General features: G+C 33.2%; 2 protein-coding genes across 2 annotated transcripts in view; one reads left to right on the top strand and one right to left on the bottom strand.

Moving 5' to 3' along the window:
• Window positions 1-14,949, bottom strand: part of ND-B17 (NADH dehydrogenase (ubiquinone) B17 subunit) — a 333,680-nt gene that overhangs the window by 54,131 nt on the left and 264,600 nt on the right. The window lies entirely within an intron of this gene.
• stol (voltage-dependent calcium channel subunit stolid) overlaps window positions 1-14,949 on the top strand; it is a 222,415-nt gene that overhangs the window by 26,355 nt on the left and 181,111 nt on the right. Inside the window, exon 2 of the mRNA XM_073968058.1 lies at window positions 3,416-4,887. Coding sequence (XP_073824159.1) covers window positions 4,778-4,887 — 110 coding nt within the window. The 5' untranslated portion in view covers window positions 3,416-4,777. The remainder of the gene's footprint in view (window positions 1-3,415; window positions 4,888-14,949) is intronic.

The raw sequence follows: 14,949 nt of genomic DNA, 5'->3' as shown, positions 1-14,949 counted from the left end.
TTTGGACTCGGCGATAAACTGTAGGTCCCATATCATTGAGTTTATATGAATCGGGAGATATGAGAGAAGTCTCCCTTGCCCCGCCTGGGATGTTTGTGGAACAATTATTATTATTATTATATAATGATATCCGCTTGTACGCCTGTCTGTTGAAATCAAGATACAGCTCGCACTATTTAAGATAGAGCTTTGTATTTTGGTACAGAAGTTTATTCTGGACCAAGGATATTTGGTACTGAAAATGGGCTATATCGGTGTAAGTACCGCCCGATTTTCGCTATTTTCAAGGTTATAGTCCCATTATCTTACCGAAATGAATTAAATTTAGTATATCAGGAAAAATGTCTAAAATTGTCTTTTCCATTTCAAAAAAATCAAAAACAATTTTGATACTACATCAATGATTTTTGGTACATAGATTAAGAAAAAAATCAGCATTCCAAATCTGTTTTCATTACTAACTTTGATCGTTGCGCGCAAAAAATATGACCGTTTTAATTATGATGATTAGAAAAAATTCTAAAAAAGTCGCGGCTTAATATAGTTAGCTGTTATATCCTATTATCGTTAACTGAATTCGTAACCTTTGCTATGATCTAAAAAATAATCGCGAAGTCCATTGAGACTCGATCGAAAAATCAAATTTGTTAAATAATTTCACGTATTTACAAACATATTTTTGAAACAATAGCGCTCATAGTTACGAAAAATATATAAAAAAATTATAACAGCATCCAGACATTTTGAGGAATAAAATGAAACCTAAGTTGTGAAGGTTGGAGTTATAGTATTCATGTTATTTGCAAAAATACGAAGAAAATATTACGAAAAAATTAAAATCATATTATTCTAATTTTATTTTTTTATGGTTTTATAGGAAAAGTTGGAGAAAAAATGTTTGAGTTCTTCGGCATTTTCGTCAAAATTTCACGCAATAATGATGATATTCCGTTGTAACAAATTTTTCGCTTATAGTTTTCCTATTGGATAATATTATTAGAACCTTATATTAAACCACAAGGAATTCCAATTGTCGCATAACGTTAAAATAATGTTATATTGAATATTACATCATTTGAGACGCATATAAACCGCGTAATTATGAAAATGACATGATGCGCATCCGATTTTCTAACACAGCGACACCCTCATGTTATACATTAAAAAATGCGAAATCGCGAGTACTACAATCCAATAATAAGCTTTTATGGAATTCCAGCTGCGCGTCCCGATTAGAGCAAAAATTCAAAAAACGCCTTTTTCCAGGTTTCAAAATGTCAGCATCCGTTTGAGGTAGATACAGTGGATATATTAAAAATCATACATTAGAAACTTCAACTCTGAAGTGTGCTCTTTAACTTTAACATTGAGCATTAAGCTCTACATTGTGTTGTAAAACCACTAATTGGAAAATAACATAATGAAACTCGTTTATTTCAACGATTTTTTCCGATTTTTTTACATTAGTACGACCACAGCTTCCGCTCAAATTATTATTTTAAGAAACCCCTCGGTGAATCGGGCTAAAACAGTTTATTTTGTCGAAATGCGGTCAAAAGTTATGGTATAGTAAGACTGATCGCGAGTTACAATACCGCATACCTCAGTTTCAACATAAGTTAATTTTCTACAAAAAGCTTGATATAGACTTTGTTGAGGGTAAAAAATTTTCTGCGCCGAATTGTAGGCATAAGTCCATCTTTTGATACAGGATCAGATAATTGTCGGTACAACTCCACGTTTTGATATTCTTGGTAAGCATAAAATTCTAATACCCTAGACAGACGGCAACCTTAATTTGCATTAAGATGTGCATTTAATTTTACCCTGACAGACGAAACAGCTGAGTGCTGGTTAACATGTTTTTTTTTTTGTTTGCACTGCAAACTTTTTGTTGCACTGCTTTATCATTTTGCACTGCAATATACATTCCTTGTAACTCAGTGCTTATCAATAGAATGTTGCTACAGTATTGCCATATTAAATTTAGTAAATGTGTTTTAAATTCAGTTCGATTTTGTGTATTAAGAATGTGGATAATGTCGGAATTAATTTGAATTAAGGGAGTTAATGCAAATTAACGCTGCCGTCTGTCTATACAATGTTTGTGTGTCAGTCTGTCTGTTAAAACAAAGATACAGCTCCCAAGATTTAGGATAGAGCTTTCAAGTATGATACAGAATAGGGTGTCCCAAAAACCGGGTATTCCAAACAAAACGGCTTTCGGTTAACCGAAATTTTCAATTTTTTCAAAAATTTTCAAAGCCGGTTAACCGGTTTGAACCTGTTTTGTTAAATACATAGTTACACAATTACTCATAATTGATACATATTGTATTAAACATGTGCAGCAAGAGGTAAATATGTATAACGAATTCGGGGACAGCAAAATTAATACAAAAATTGTCTCTAAGAACAGTAAAAGCCCTTACAAATATAAAATTGTGTATAAAAAGAATTAAGTTTCTTTTGTTTATTGTTGAAGTTCAATCTCATTTTCGATTGCTTGAGTGGAGTATTCCCCCATTGGCTCAACTTCATTTATTACCCTCTATTACAGAGAGTAATGTTTTTCAAAACGAACTGACAGTGTTGCAAAATTTTACTGATCGCTACCAATATCGAAGAATTCTTAGTTGATACGTGCTGACATGTTGCAAAATATTTTGATTTTGGTGTTTCTTTGGAAAAGCCGAAAAGTGAGTGTGATTCTCATTCATATGAGAATACTAGACACTTAAAGAGTTCGGTTTTTCGCTAAAAAGGCAACATTTCAAAAACTGAGAAGCCATGATATTGGTAGCGATCAGTAAAATTTTGCAACACTGTCAGTTCGTTTTGAAAAACATTACTCTCTGTAATAGAGGGTAATAAATGAAGTTGAGCCAATGGGGGAATACTCCACTCAAGCAATCGAGAATTAAGTTTCATTTTATTAAGTCCGGATTATTCGTCTTGCTTTCCCAATCTCACATTATTGTGAAATGCCTGAATCAAACATACGCTTTGTTATCGTTACCCTTTATAACCTTACATTCGACTATCGATAGTGTTAATTATGCACAGCCTTCGCCTAAGAAGGCTGATCATAGGGAATATTAGACGGCGGTCTGTTCAATAATGACTCTGTTGGACCAAACATTCAGCAATAATATCTTCGTAGTTGATTCTATAGGCAATTAGAACGGCTATCACTGCCAAAATAAGTGCTGCGGCTTTGTCGCTGGCTTTACATAAATGTTTGAGATTTTCAGACATTAAAAGATGTAGATCTACCAATCACTGGAGATGAAAATAATTACAACTGAAACCTAATAAACCAAAATAAATGCCCTAACTGTTTGTTTTAAAATGTTTATTTATATTTTATTATTAATCCCACTAATATCATGCCTTTCTTTTATTTTATTTGCAGATCTAAAACATATCAAAAAATGGACTTTATCTGAAACAACATTAATTAAAAAAACAGAACGAGTGTCAATAACACATTTAAAAATAAACTAAAAAAATATAAATAAATTTAATAATACAATAAAAACTCAATACAAACAATATACATATAGAAATGATGATGGCCACATATAATATAAATAAAATTGTATATCAGCCATATAATCAGGAGAAGCAGCAACAACAACAAATGCGATTACCAAGTGACAAACAATTCAACACTGACCATTAATTACAGCATCAAATAAATAGAAGTGAAAAACAAACAAGAACAAAACAGAAATTTGAAATCGAAAAAAATCAACAATAAATTGAAATAAAACAGTTGACATACACGCACACACAACGATGACAGTTACAGTGATAGTGGTAAAATAAATTATAAAACTATTTCCGGTTCGGGACAACATTGACAACAGACAAACATTTGATTACAATCGTGGGATTTTTGTTGTTGTCGTTGTTTGAATTTGTGTGGCTCCCGCCATTTGATATCTCAAACAGCAATCAACCAATAAAGTAGTCTAGGTGGCGGTAGCTGTAGTTAATACCAACACATGCGCATATAAAAAATTCAACCAAACCTATATAACATTATAACAGAGTATCCTTACTACTACGTATGGATTTGTGTAATTTTGAATGTGTTAAATGTAACGGTTATTTTTACAGTTAATGAAAACCATTTTCAAGAAACCAAAAAAAAGTGTGCTAATAAAGTCAAACGACCAAGCCAATAATAGAATAATCGCGTAAACTACTGTAAAAAAAATAAAAACACGCTGAACCGTTTAACAAATTATTGGAGAATTTCCATTTATTCTCCCTCCCAAAGCCAATACTGAATATAAGAGAATAATAAAAAAAATAAAACAAAACAAAATATAAAACGAAAACCGTGATTCCTATCTAGATTGGCCTATTTTGTGCTTACTCTTACACTTTCATTCGGTTTTAACCTCACGCAGAATTCTTTTGTTTTTGCTTCGTGTCGCGTTGCTGTTGTAAAACACGGCATTAAAGTCACATTATTGGGTTAAACCCGATAAAAATTGTTATAATTGAATTTGTTGTTGTGCTTGTGCGGGTTGGCAGCATTGTAACAAAAGGAGACATCCACTACCACAATTTCGGATTAAAGTTCACGTTACGTTTTTATAACGAAAAAAAAAAACAAAACAAATAAACCACAGCAAAATATCATTCATTGATGAACCATCATTGATATTTGTTGGTATTTTTGTCGTCAGCATAGTCAAACTAAACGGCTAACCATTATCACAGACCCCCACCCCTTGACATCAAGTGAAATTTTATCATTATAATGGAGCGTAAACATATCTGCGTATTTACCCTATTTTTGGGTCTTTTGATTTTCAAATTGAACATTTTCACCGTTAGCGGAGATCAGGATGAGGACATTCCACACAACGAGTAAGTATTGTTTTGTGGTATTTGCATGTTTGAATGTATTGGTTGACAAATACACATAAACTAATTTAATTTCAAGTTTTCAATATTGACATTTTACGCTACGAGTATCCTCGGGGCTGAAACAATTATTTCAATGGAAAGATAGTGTTTAAAACCCCACTTATGGTCATTTACGTATATAGTTAACACTCCCCTGGAAACATTGAAAAATCGACTAGTGTTGACTCTTTATAAACAACATTACATTATTCACTAGTCGAACTAAATAAAAACACTCAAGTTCATCAGGATAGCTAATTTGTATTAACTGCCTTCATTCAAATTAATTCTTGCATTATCCACATTTTTAATGAACAGAATCAAAGTGAATTTAGGTATTTCAATATGGCAATACTGTAGAAGAGAGCCCATTTTCATGTAAGGGAGGGAGCATATTCATGCTCTAAGACACAATTTACATGGCAAACAACAACAAAACAGTTGTTTACCAGCAATCAACTGTTTCGTAAATGCAGAAACTGTCGTCTGTCACGGTAAAACTAAATGCAGTTCTTAATGCAAATTAACACCGTATCAAACACCCACCCATTGAGTGCATATAGAAACTCTGGAGTTTTTCATACATTTTATATAAAAAATATTTTCTTAAATACCCCATGGAGTGTCCAATCGGCTGATGTACAAACCTACTTTTCTGAAACAGTGTACGGAATATGAAAGCCTGTGGAAAATTAATTTTGGCGTTTAAAACCCTCGTTGAGTATATAATGAATGGATCAAACTTTAATGAGAATCTTTCGAGATTCATTATTTACTCAATTGCTAAACCGGTTGCAGAAATCAATGTTAAATTTGAATTAATTTTGATGTTTGTGGTATTGTTTGGCTATAGGCTTTTCATAAATAAAAATCGTTTTTGTGATTTTTAATATTTTATTTTTCCAATATTTCGATTGGAATCTCCAATCATCATCAGGGAACTACAATTTAACACCAAATCAGCATTTACAAAAAACAATATTACAAATTACAAACCTACTTAAAGAAAGTTGTCGTTGTCTAATAGTCATTGAGCTTACTTCAAGTAAAGTTTGTCGGGTTTGTATTTATTAACTAAGTGTCTGTATATATGGGCGCTGTTGTCTGTGTCAGTTTTGTAGTTGAGTCTTACATTCGTAGGAGTGTTAATAATATGTAACATCTCAAGAGTAAAACGTTTTTGGTAATTATTCTCTTGAGTTAAAACTTTAATATTATTGAAATCAGGGGTATGTCCCGTCAATGTGCAGTGAGCTGCCAACGCCGTCTTCTGTTCCAGAGGCCTATTGTAAGCTTTTTGGTCAGATTTGTGCGCGGATATCCTTGTTTTAAATTTTGTCTTAGTAGTGCCGACATATACCTTCTGGCATATGTCGGACTTGTCCCCCTTATAATTGATTCGGTATACTACGTTGGATTTGTCCTCGTCTTTTAATTTATTCTTCAATTTACTGAAAACTTTATTTAATGTGTTGGTAGTTTTCAATGCTAACTGATATTTGGTATGATCATATATATCAGAAACTGTTAACCTTTCTGAGAACCCCCGTATGTGTGTCATAGGTTTGTATATTTTCTCGCATGTTTCTCGTGTTATTGTGTTGATTGCGCGTCTGATAAGGTTCTCTATGGTTAAGGAGGGGAAGTCGTTTTTTCGTAATATTTCTTTTATATTATAAAGGTTTTTCTTATGAAATTCGGTATCACTTATGTCTAATACTCTCTTAATAAAGTAAGATGCTATGTTAATTATAGTTTTTCTCGGGTGCTTAGAAGTAAAATTAATCAGTCTCCCTGAGGCCGTAGGTTTCTGGTACCAGTCAAGTTTTAGTTGAGTTTCATTCTTAATTACTGTTGCATCCAGGTAAGGTAATTTATTGTCTTTCTCTATCTCCATTGTTAATTGTATGTATGAGTTGAAAGAGTTCAGAAAGTCCAAATTTTCTTTTATTTTATGTTTTTTCATAACCGTAAAGATGTCGTCCACATATTTGGCCAGTATCTTTGGTTTTGTGCGCATTTTCTTCAGTGATGAGTCCAGCAATTGTTCCATGACAATATCAGCTACAACGGGTGAGGCTGGCGAGCCCATTGGCATGCCTTTATTTTGTTTGTAAATCTTGTCTTCATAAATAAGATATCTTGTATCCTTAATACACAGCGTCAAAATATCCATAAATAGTTCCTTAGGTATCGTCGTATATGTTTTAATTATGTCCCACTTATCTTCTATCAAGTTTAGAGCTAGATTTACGGGTATGCTAGGGAGAAGAGAAACCACGTCAAATGAGATAAGAACTTCGTCGGGATCGATTTTAATGTTCTCTATCCTGCTCTTGAAATCTTTCGCGTCTTTTTCGTTATATATGGAATTAACAGTTAAGTTCTTCAATATGCCGACCACGTATCTACAAAGGCCATTAACAGGGGAGGTTATGCTTGAGCAGATTGGTCTAATAGGGTTACCATCCTTGTGTATTTTGGGTAAACCATAGAGTCTAGGTGCAGTTGAAGTTTTGTTGGATAGTTTATATTTCTCCGCCTCATTAATGATGTTTAATTTAAATAATTTTTCCACAAGCATATTATTGTTGTTTTGTAGAATATTTGCAGGGTCTCTTTTTAAGCGTCTGTAAGTGCACAAATCTCCCACAATTGTTGCCATTTTCATTTGGTATTCTTCTTTGTACATAGCTACAGTCTTCCCCCCTTCACCAGCACTGACAATAATTATGTCATTATTTTGTTTTAGGAATGATCTGCAACGGCCCACTGTGTTAAGTATTTGTTTGTCTATCGCGTGTAGTGTTGTTGTGGTTTTCTTTTTAATGTGTTCGTCAATGAGTGATACTAGTTTAGTTCTCGCAATCTCTTGTTTTTCTTTGTCGTCGATTGTTTGTTCTGTCCTCTCCTTCTGCAATAATGTCAAATAATGGAAATGTTTTTGTTGTTGTTGAAGTTGCATATTTGGGGCCAAGCGAGAGCAACCACTCAATATCATTAGGAACCTCAGCGTTAGTTTTATTTACAAACCATCCATTCTCGTTGTCCATCTTAATCTCTGTGTTATGTTGTTGCAATGACTTTAGCTTTTTTATTTGTTTTGATTTATATGTGTTAGTGTAACTCTCTTGCAGTTTTCTTTCGCTCTCCATAAATATGTGCAGATCTTCTTCTTGTAACAGATTTAATTCATATTTGAATTAATTTTATACGAGAAAACTGCCCTTACTTTGTTATGTTAACTTAGCGTAACGTTTGTCATAACTAGAGCGACGGCGTATGAACGCTTCTGTCATTGTGCGCAATCGCTATCGCACATTACCTTTTCCCCTTTTTCTGTTTGTTCTTGCAATGTGGCAACATTGCGCATTGAATGAAAAGTCATTAGCGCGAAGTGGTACATTTAACAAAAAATTTGCAAGAAGCAGACGTCCAGCAATAAGCAAATTATTTCTCTCCTCTTACGGTGTAAAAAATTAAGTTGAAGACTTGTATATGCGGAGTACAACAAATTTCTTTGCCAATTCCTATTAATGGAAAAGGCATTACTAGTCAGTAAATGTTGATAAATTTTTGAAATTGTTCATTTGGGCTACACTTAGCGAAACTAGTTGTTAGTTTTTGTTTGATGCAATTACCAGCTGGCCTCTTGATCATAGCTATTGGAGCCATTTGTCGAAGCACCTGTTTTTATGATTTATCATTTCCTATTGTCGGTAATGCCGTTCCAAGTTATCCCTGACGTATTTGGAATTGCTGTCAAATCTTTTTGATTTTTTGTTGGCTATTACTAGTTAAAGTATTTAAATTGGCCTGAAAACCTTGAGATATATAATATCAGATATATTATAAAACTCACAGAACGTTATAAAAACTGTGTTCAAAAATATATAAATGTATTGTAACTTAAATTGTTGTTTCGTTTTAAATATAGTTAAATAAATGAAAATGCTTTAAAACATGGAACGGGAACGTCGCAACAATGTCTGAAGTTGAAAAAACATCGACAAAAAAAAAATGATCTGAGACCAGCTTCTGCACAGTTGCAAAAAACATGGGGCCCATTATCTGTATTCAGCTTGCAGGAAACGTATACTTTTATTAAACTTCCACTTCCTATAAAATTAATGGACATTGCGAAGAAGAAACTTTATCTGAATTACTAGATGAACTAGATAGTGTAACACCGTTTTGCTCTGAATTGAGTATTGATACGCAATTGCCAATCGTAAACAAGGCTTTACCTTTATTGAATATTCCTTCAATAAATGAAAATTCTTTAATAAACCAGTACTATCTGAAAGAAAAATACGAAAAAAATTGCTCGAGGTTTGCAGCGCTTTTAGGACTGGAACATAATGAGAATCTTCATGGAAATTTTAATTTTTCTTTCAATTTTCAACATATCCTGAAAAAGCTAAAGGATAAATTTGTTGATGAAAATACTAGTCGTGACCAAAAAATTCACATATTGTCATTATTACCAGATTCTTGGAGCATAAATAAAATATGTGACTTCATGGGAGCAACAAAACTCATGGCAGTTGTATCGAAACTAGGGATACGCAGTGAAATGCTATAATCGGTTTTTCGATCATTCGGTTTTTGTGAAAAACTTAAAACTCGATTTTCGGTTAGTCGATTATTTGAGAGTGTTCAAAAAGTCGACTTTCGATTAATCGTTAACCGCCGAAAACCGATTATAATCGAATATAATCGACCACTTTCGTTGATGGGATCCGTGATGGTTATACATATGTGTGTATTAAAAAGTACCATTGATTACGCGGTTTTAGCACGCCCAATAGTCAACTACGACTAATAGTCGACCACGATTAATAGTCGACTACGAATAATAATAGACTACGACTAATGGTTGACTACGAATAATAGTTGACTCCGTCTTCCGAAAGTCGATTAAGAATAATCGATTATCCGGTTTTCGCACATTCAATAGTCGACTACGACTTTTGGAAATATTACGGCTAATAACCGATTAATCGATTAACCGAAATCGATTTTACGTATCCCTAATCGAAACATTTAAGGAAAATGTACTATGACCGCCCCAGGGAAAAAGAAAAGTAATGTAAATAACAGGTTTTTAAACGAGTTTGTTTTATTAAAGATTTTAAATAAAAAATTTCTTATAGGACGGCCCATATCTCCTGACTCTAAAAATAAAGTTATCGAATTCTACAAAAGTGATGACAATAGTGTCAATTTGCCTGGTAAAAAGGATTTTATTTCTGTGATAATTGAAGACGGGCAAAGACATCAACTTGCTGGATCTAGTGGTAAACATACTATTTATGTATGTGCTACACATCAGAATATTAAGCTCATGATATAAGGCGCTAACTTAGCTGCATTAACAAGTAACGAACCGGTCTCTCTAGCACAATATAATGACTGCTTCAAACTGATTTTGAGTCCTTCCCAAAAAATGTGTTGAACAACTTATTTGACGATATTGATCTTGAAAATGTCATGGATATCTAACCCTCGTTGCAGATTGGAGACACTTGTGAAAACGCCATCATCGGAATTCGTTGACATATCTTGCAATCACGTTGAAAGACTTTTAACACATGACTATATAGCAAAAGAATAATCGTCTTTTTTGAAACAAATCAAGGAATCTCTACAAGAAGATGAAGTTGTGGGGATTTGTGATTTTGTTGAGAACTATGTATTTGATACATAAAACGCACTACCCGGCTTTCATTGGAACAATAATCAGACAACGATAATCCCAGTAGTAATTTATTTCAAGGAAAATGTAGAGCTAACTCATCGAAGTTAACTTGAGTGAAACTATATACGGGATTAGACGCTTTTTTCGTGCTCCAACTTTTTGTACGCGCGTAACTTTTAATAAGTCACTAAATAACACGAACTCACACTTACGTGAAAGAAAACCCGCACTTTTACACATTGTTTTGTTTGCCGTCGTCAATTTTCACCAAATTGCCATTAAAATTTTAAAACAAATTATTCAATAATTCACAAAAATTATTGGAAAGTGCTTAAAATTGTTTCGCTCAATAGTTAGAAGAGCAACTTATAAAAAGTAAACAACAGCTGTGTTTATTTCAGTCATACCAAATATGGTTCTATTTAGGGCGTTGCCACATCAAACAATAATTTCAAACTTCATCGTTTTCGTGCGGCAAGAGTTAAAATTATGTCAAATAAGGCGACCAATTCTACCAACACACCAACTGACACAATGGGCCGGGATATTCAAAATCCAAAAAGAAGACTTGCCGAAACATCGCCTGAAAACAACGCAACCGTGGGAAATATGCCAACATCAGAGCTAATGAATCTCATGTATACGTATTTCAATGTCAAAGCTGCTAGATGAGAAATTGGAAAATGTTGCAACCAAGGTAAATATCGAGGAAGTGAAGAACACATTAGAATGCGTAAACAGTGAAGTTCAACGGCGGAAGGAAGAAAATTTCTAAATCAGAGAAGAGGTTAAAATGCTAAGAGAAGCTAAAAAGAAGGATAATCGCCGAATACAGCGCCTTGAGGAGGAATTTGGAAGGAAAAAGATGATAATAAGAGGACTGGAGAACCAAAACTCATTATATGGAGCTGTAAGGAAGTTATTCAAAAACAATTTAAAGATTAAAGAATATGTAGATATAGAACATATAAGGAAATTGCATTATAAAGAAGAAAAAATTACAGTAATGGTCGAACTGGCATCTTCTAAAATTTCATTGAACGTGATTTATGTGGGCCTCGCCTCGAAAAGAAAAAAGCTGATGCTTCAGAGCTCTAGAAAGTAAATACGGAAAAGAAAGTTGTCGTTCATGGGGACCAGATCGAAAATCAAATCAAACAGAATCCAAAATGTTTTTGGAATTTTATAAAATCCAAGAAACAATGTACTGATATTCCTTCTTCGATGGTCTATTATGATAAATCTTCGGACTTTCCAGAGGGCATCGTTAATCTTTTTGCAGACTACTTTAAATCAACATTTGGTAGGGCTTCCATTGACAATGGTAATAGTTCTTCTTTTCAATTGTCTCATAATTCATTTGGTGTCAACTTAACCAGAATAACATTATCTGAGAGTGATATTCTTCGTGGTATCCATAACGTTAAAAATTCCGTTAACGTAGATGCTGATGGTATATGTGCAAATGTTTTGAAATCCTGTGCCTCTTCAATTTCTTTACCGCTTCAAATACTGTTCAACAAATCTCTTTGTGAAGGCGTATTTGCCGATAAATGGAAATTCACTAACATTAATCCTATTTTCAAAAAGGGTTCCAAAGACAATGTTTTATCGTACCGTCCGATATCCAAAATTACAGTAATTTCCAAAATCTTTGAAAATATCATTCACGAAAAATTAAATTTTGCGTTCAAATCAATAATTATTCCGCAACAACATGGCTTTTACAGCAATAGATCTACGATCTCCAATCTTTCTGCGTTCACTGACTATTGTATAAGATCGCTAGGATCTGGGTGCCAGGTTGAAACTATTTATACCGATTTTTCAAAAGCGTTTGATTCAATTTCGCATTCTTTATTAATACATAAATTGTATAATTTTGGTGTCAGATCCAATTTTCTTAATTGGATTAAATCGTATTTTTCCGACAGAAAGTGTATTGTAAAAGTTGGTGCTTATAGTTCTGTACCATTTACTCAAACTTCTGGTGTCCCTCAAGGAACTATCTTGGGACCCTTATTTTTTAATATCTTCATTAATGATATTTCCACATGCTTTAATCATTCAATGTTTCTTTTATATGCCGACGATTTAAAAGTCTTCCTAAAGGTGAATTCTATAATGGATGCTTTAAAATTGCAATATGACTTGGACAATCTGCTAACATGGTGCGGTGTCAACTCTTTAAATCTGAACCTTGATAAGTGCTCACATGTGTCCTTTAGCCATTCAAGAAATCCTCTACATTTATCATTCTATCTCGGTAATCATGTTTTAAAGAAGTTAGATGAGTTTGAAGACCTGGGCATAATTTTTGATAACAAGCTCTCGTTTATTCCCCACTTAGATCATATAATACCCAAAGCCTATTCCGTTTTAGCTTTCATTAAACGAAATTCTGCGGACTTTAAAGATCCATATACCACTAAGTTGTTATATACTTCCTATGTTCGATCCAAACTAGAATATGGATCCATATTATGGAGTCCATTTTCAGTTACACATATAAAGAGAATTGAAAGAATTCAAGTGAAATTTATAAAATATTGTCTATCATATTTGATCTTTACCCATCCATTGCCTAGTTATGAGTCCCGTTGTCTCTTAATCAACTTAGAGACATTAGAATTCAGGAGAAAGTTGCAAGCTATGATGTTTATATTTGACTTGATCAACTCAGATATTGATTGTCCTTACCTTTTAGAACAAATACCGTTTAATGCTCCATGTCGTCAGTTGAGAAATATCAACATTTTTCATGTAGATTCCCATAGGTGTAATTACGTAAACAACAGCCTTATTAATAGGGCTCTCTCAAATTATAACTCATTGAATAGAATTACTATCGTTGACTTTTGTGCAACAAAGCAGTCTTTGAAAGACAACATAAAACGATTTATGTATTAATTACTTTAGAATTAAGTGAAACAAATATGTTATTAGACTAAGATATTTATCCACAGCCTGTAAAGAATTTGAATCTATTGGCTGAAATAAAGAAATAAAAGCAGAAATAAAAGCAGAAAAAGCAGAAAAGCAGATAGTCATCGAAGGAAAAATCGTGTATTGTAATTTAAAAAAAGAACTGATGTATGGTCTTTCTCAAGCGGTGGAAGTATTGGAGAAGATCTATGGAGAAGAAATAAAAAACGTAAAACTAGATTACAATACCGTACTAAGCAAAATTAATTAAAAAAACTAACAAAAATTAATTCAAATAGTACTAGCTACAATAAATGTAAACAAAAACGGGCCTGTAAAGATTGCTCCCAAAATTATAGAAACAAAAGTAACCTGGAATTAAAAATTTTACCATACAACATACATGGTCTAGCAAGCAAATACTTCCATCAAAAATTCTATGATTATCTAGAAAACATTGATATTTTTATTTTGCTAGAAACACATGTGGAAGAAAAAAAATCAAAGTAACTACAACAATAAAATCTTGAGCTTCGGAGGAAGGTTTTAAATACAAGATTATTCTAAGGAGCAATTTTCATAACATTTCGTGAAACTAGTTGGACAGAGGATATTCAATCTATGAAAAATGAGACTGAAGTTAAAGATGTCAACAAAATAATCATTGGTGATCACAATATACGAGTTGGAGAAGAGCAGTTACTTCCAGAAGACATTATAGAAGAATGTGAAAATGTTGCAATGGAAAGGAAATCGAATGACAAATATATATAGAATATTGCAACAATAAATGACTTGCGATCCTCAATGGAAGAGTGCGTGGAGATGAACACGGATCTTTCACATTGATAAACCAAAATGGCAGTTCAGTGATAGACATATGTGCGATATCACTGGACCTTTTAAAGCATATAAAGTACTTCAAGGTGGAAAACCAAATATGGTCAGATCATCTGCCAATATCACTGACTCTTAAATTCTTTAACCGACCTCAAAGTGAAACTGACAACGATAAATTATTACCAAAGCTTAAATGGAATCCCAACAAAACAGACTATTATCAACGGCAACTAGATTATAATATGTATTTTTTACAACAACCAGCAGAGCTTAGAGATTTCATTTCCGTGATCACAAAATCGTATCCTGCAAATACCTCTTTAAACACTACGAAGTTCCAGGACAAATGGTATAATAAGGAATTCCTTAAAGCAAGAACCAAAACAATGAGAAAACTAAACATGTTCAGGACCTCAAAGCAACCGTCAGATAGAAACTCTTATACAAGACAAAAGAAACTCTACAAACAACTATGTGTCCAAACACAAAAGTATTATTACCCTAGAATAGAAGAAAAACTAGATTCAATTGCGGATAGAAAATCATGGTGGTAAAAG

Source organism: Musca autumnalis, unplaced genomic scaffold (genome assembly GCF_047663935.1).
Source record: "Musca autumnalis isolate F117 unplaced genomic scaffold, ASM4766393v1 scaffold_2, whole genome shotgun sequence".
Taxonomy (NCBI): domain Eukaryota; kingdom Metazoa; phylum Arthropoda; class Insecta; order Diptera; family Muscidae; genus Musca; species Musca autumnalis.
This window is presented reverse-complemented; position numbering and strand designations above follow the sequence as displayed.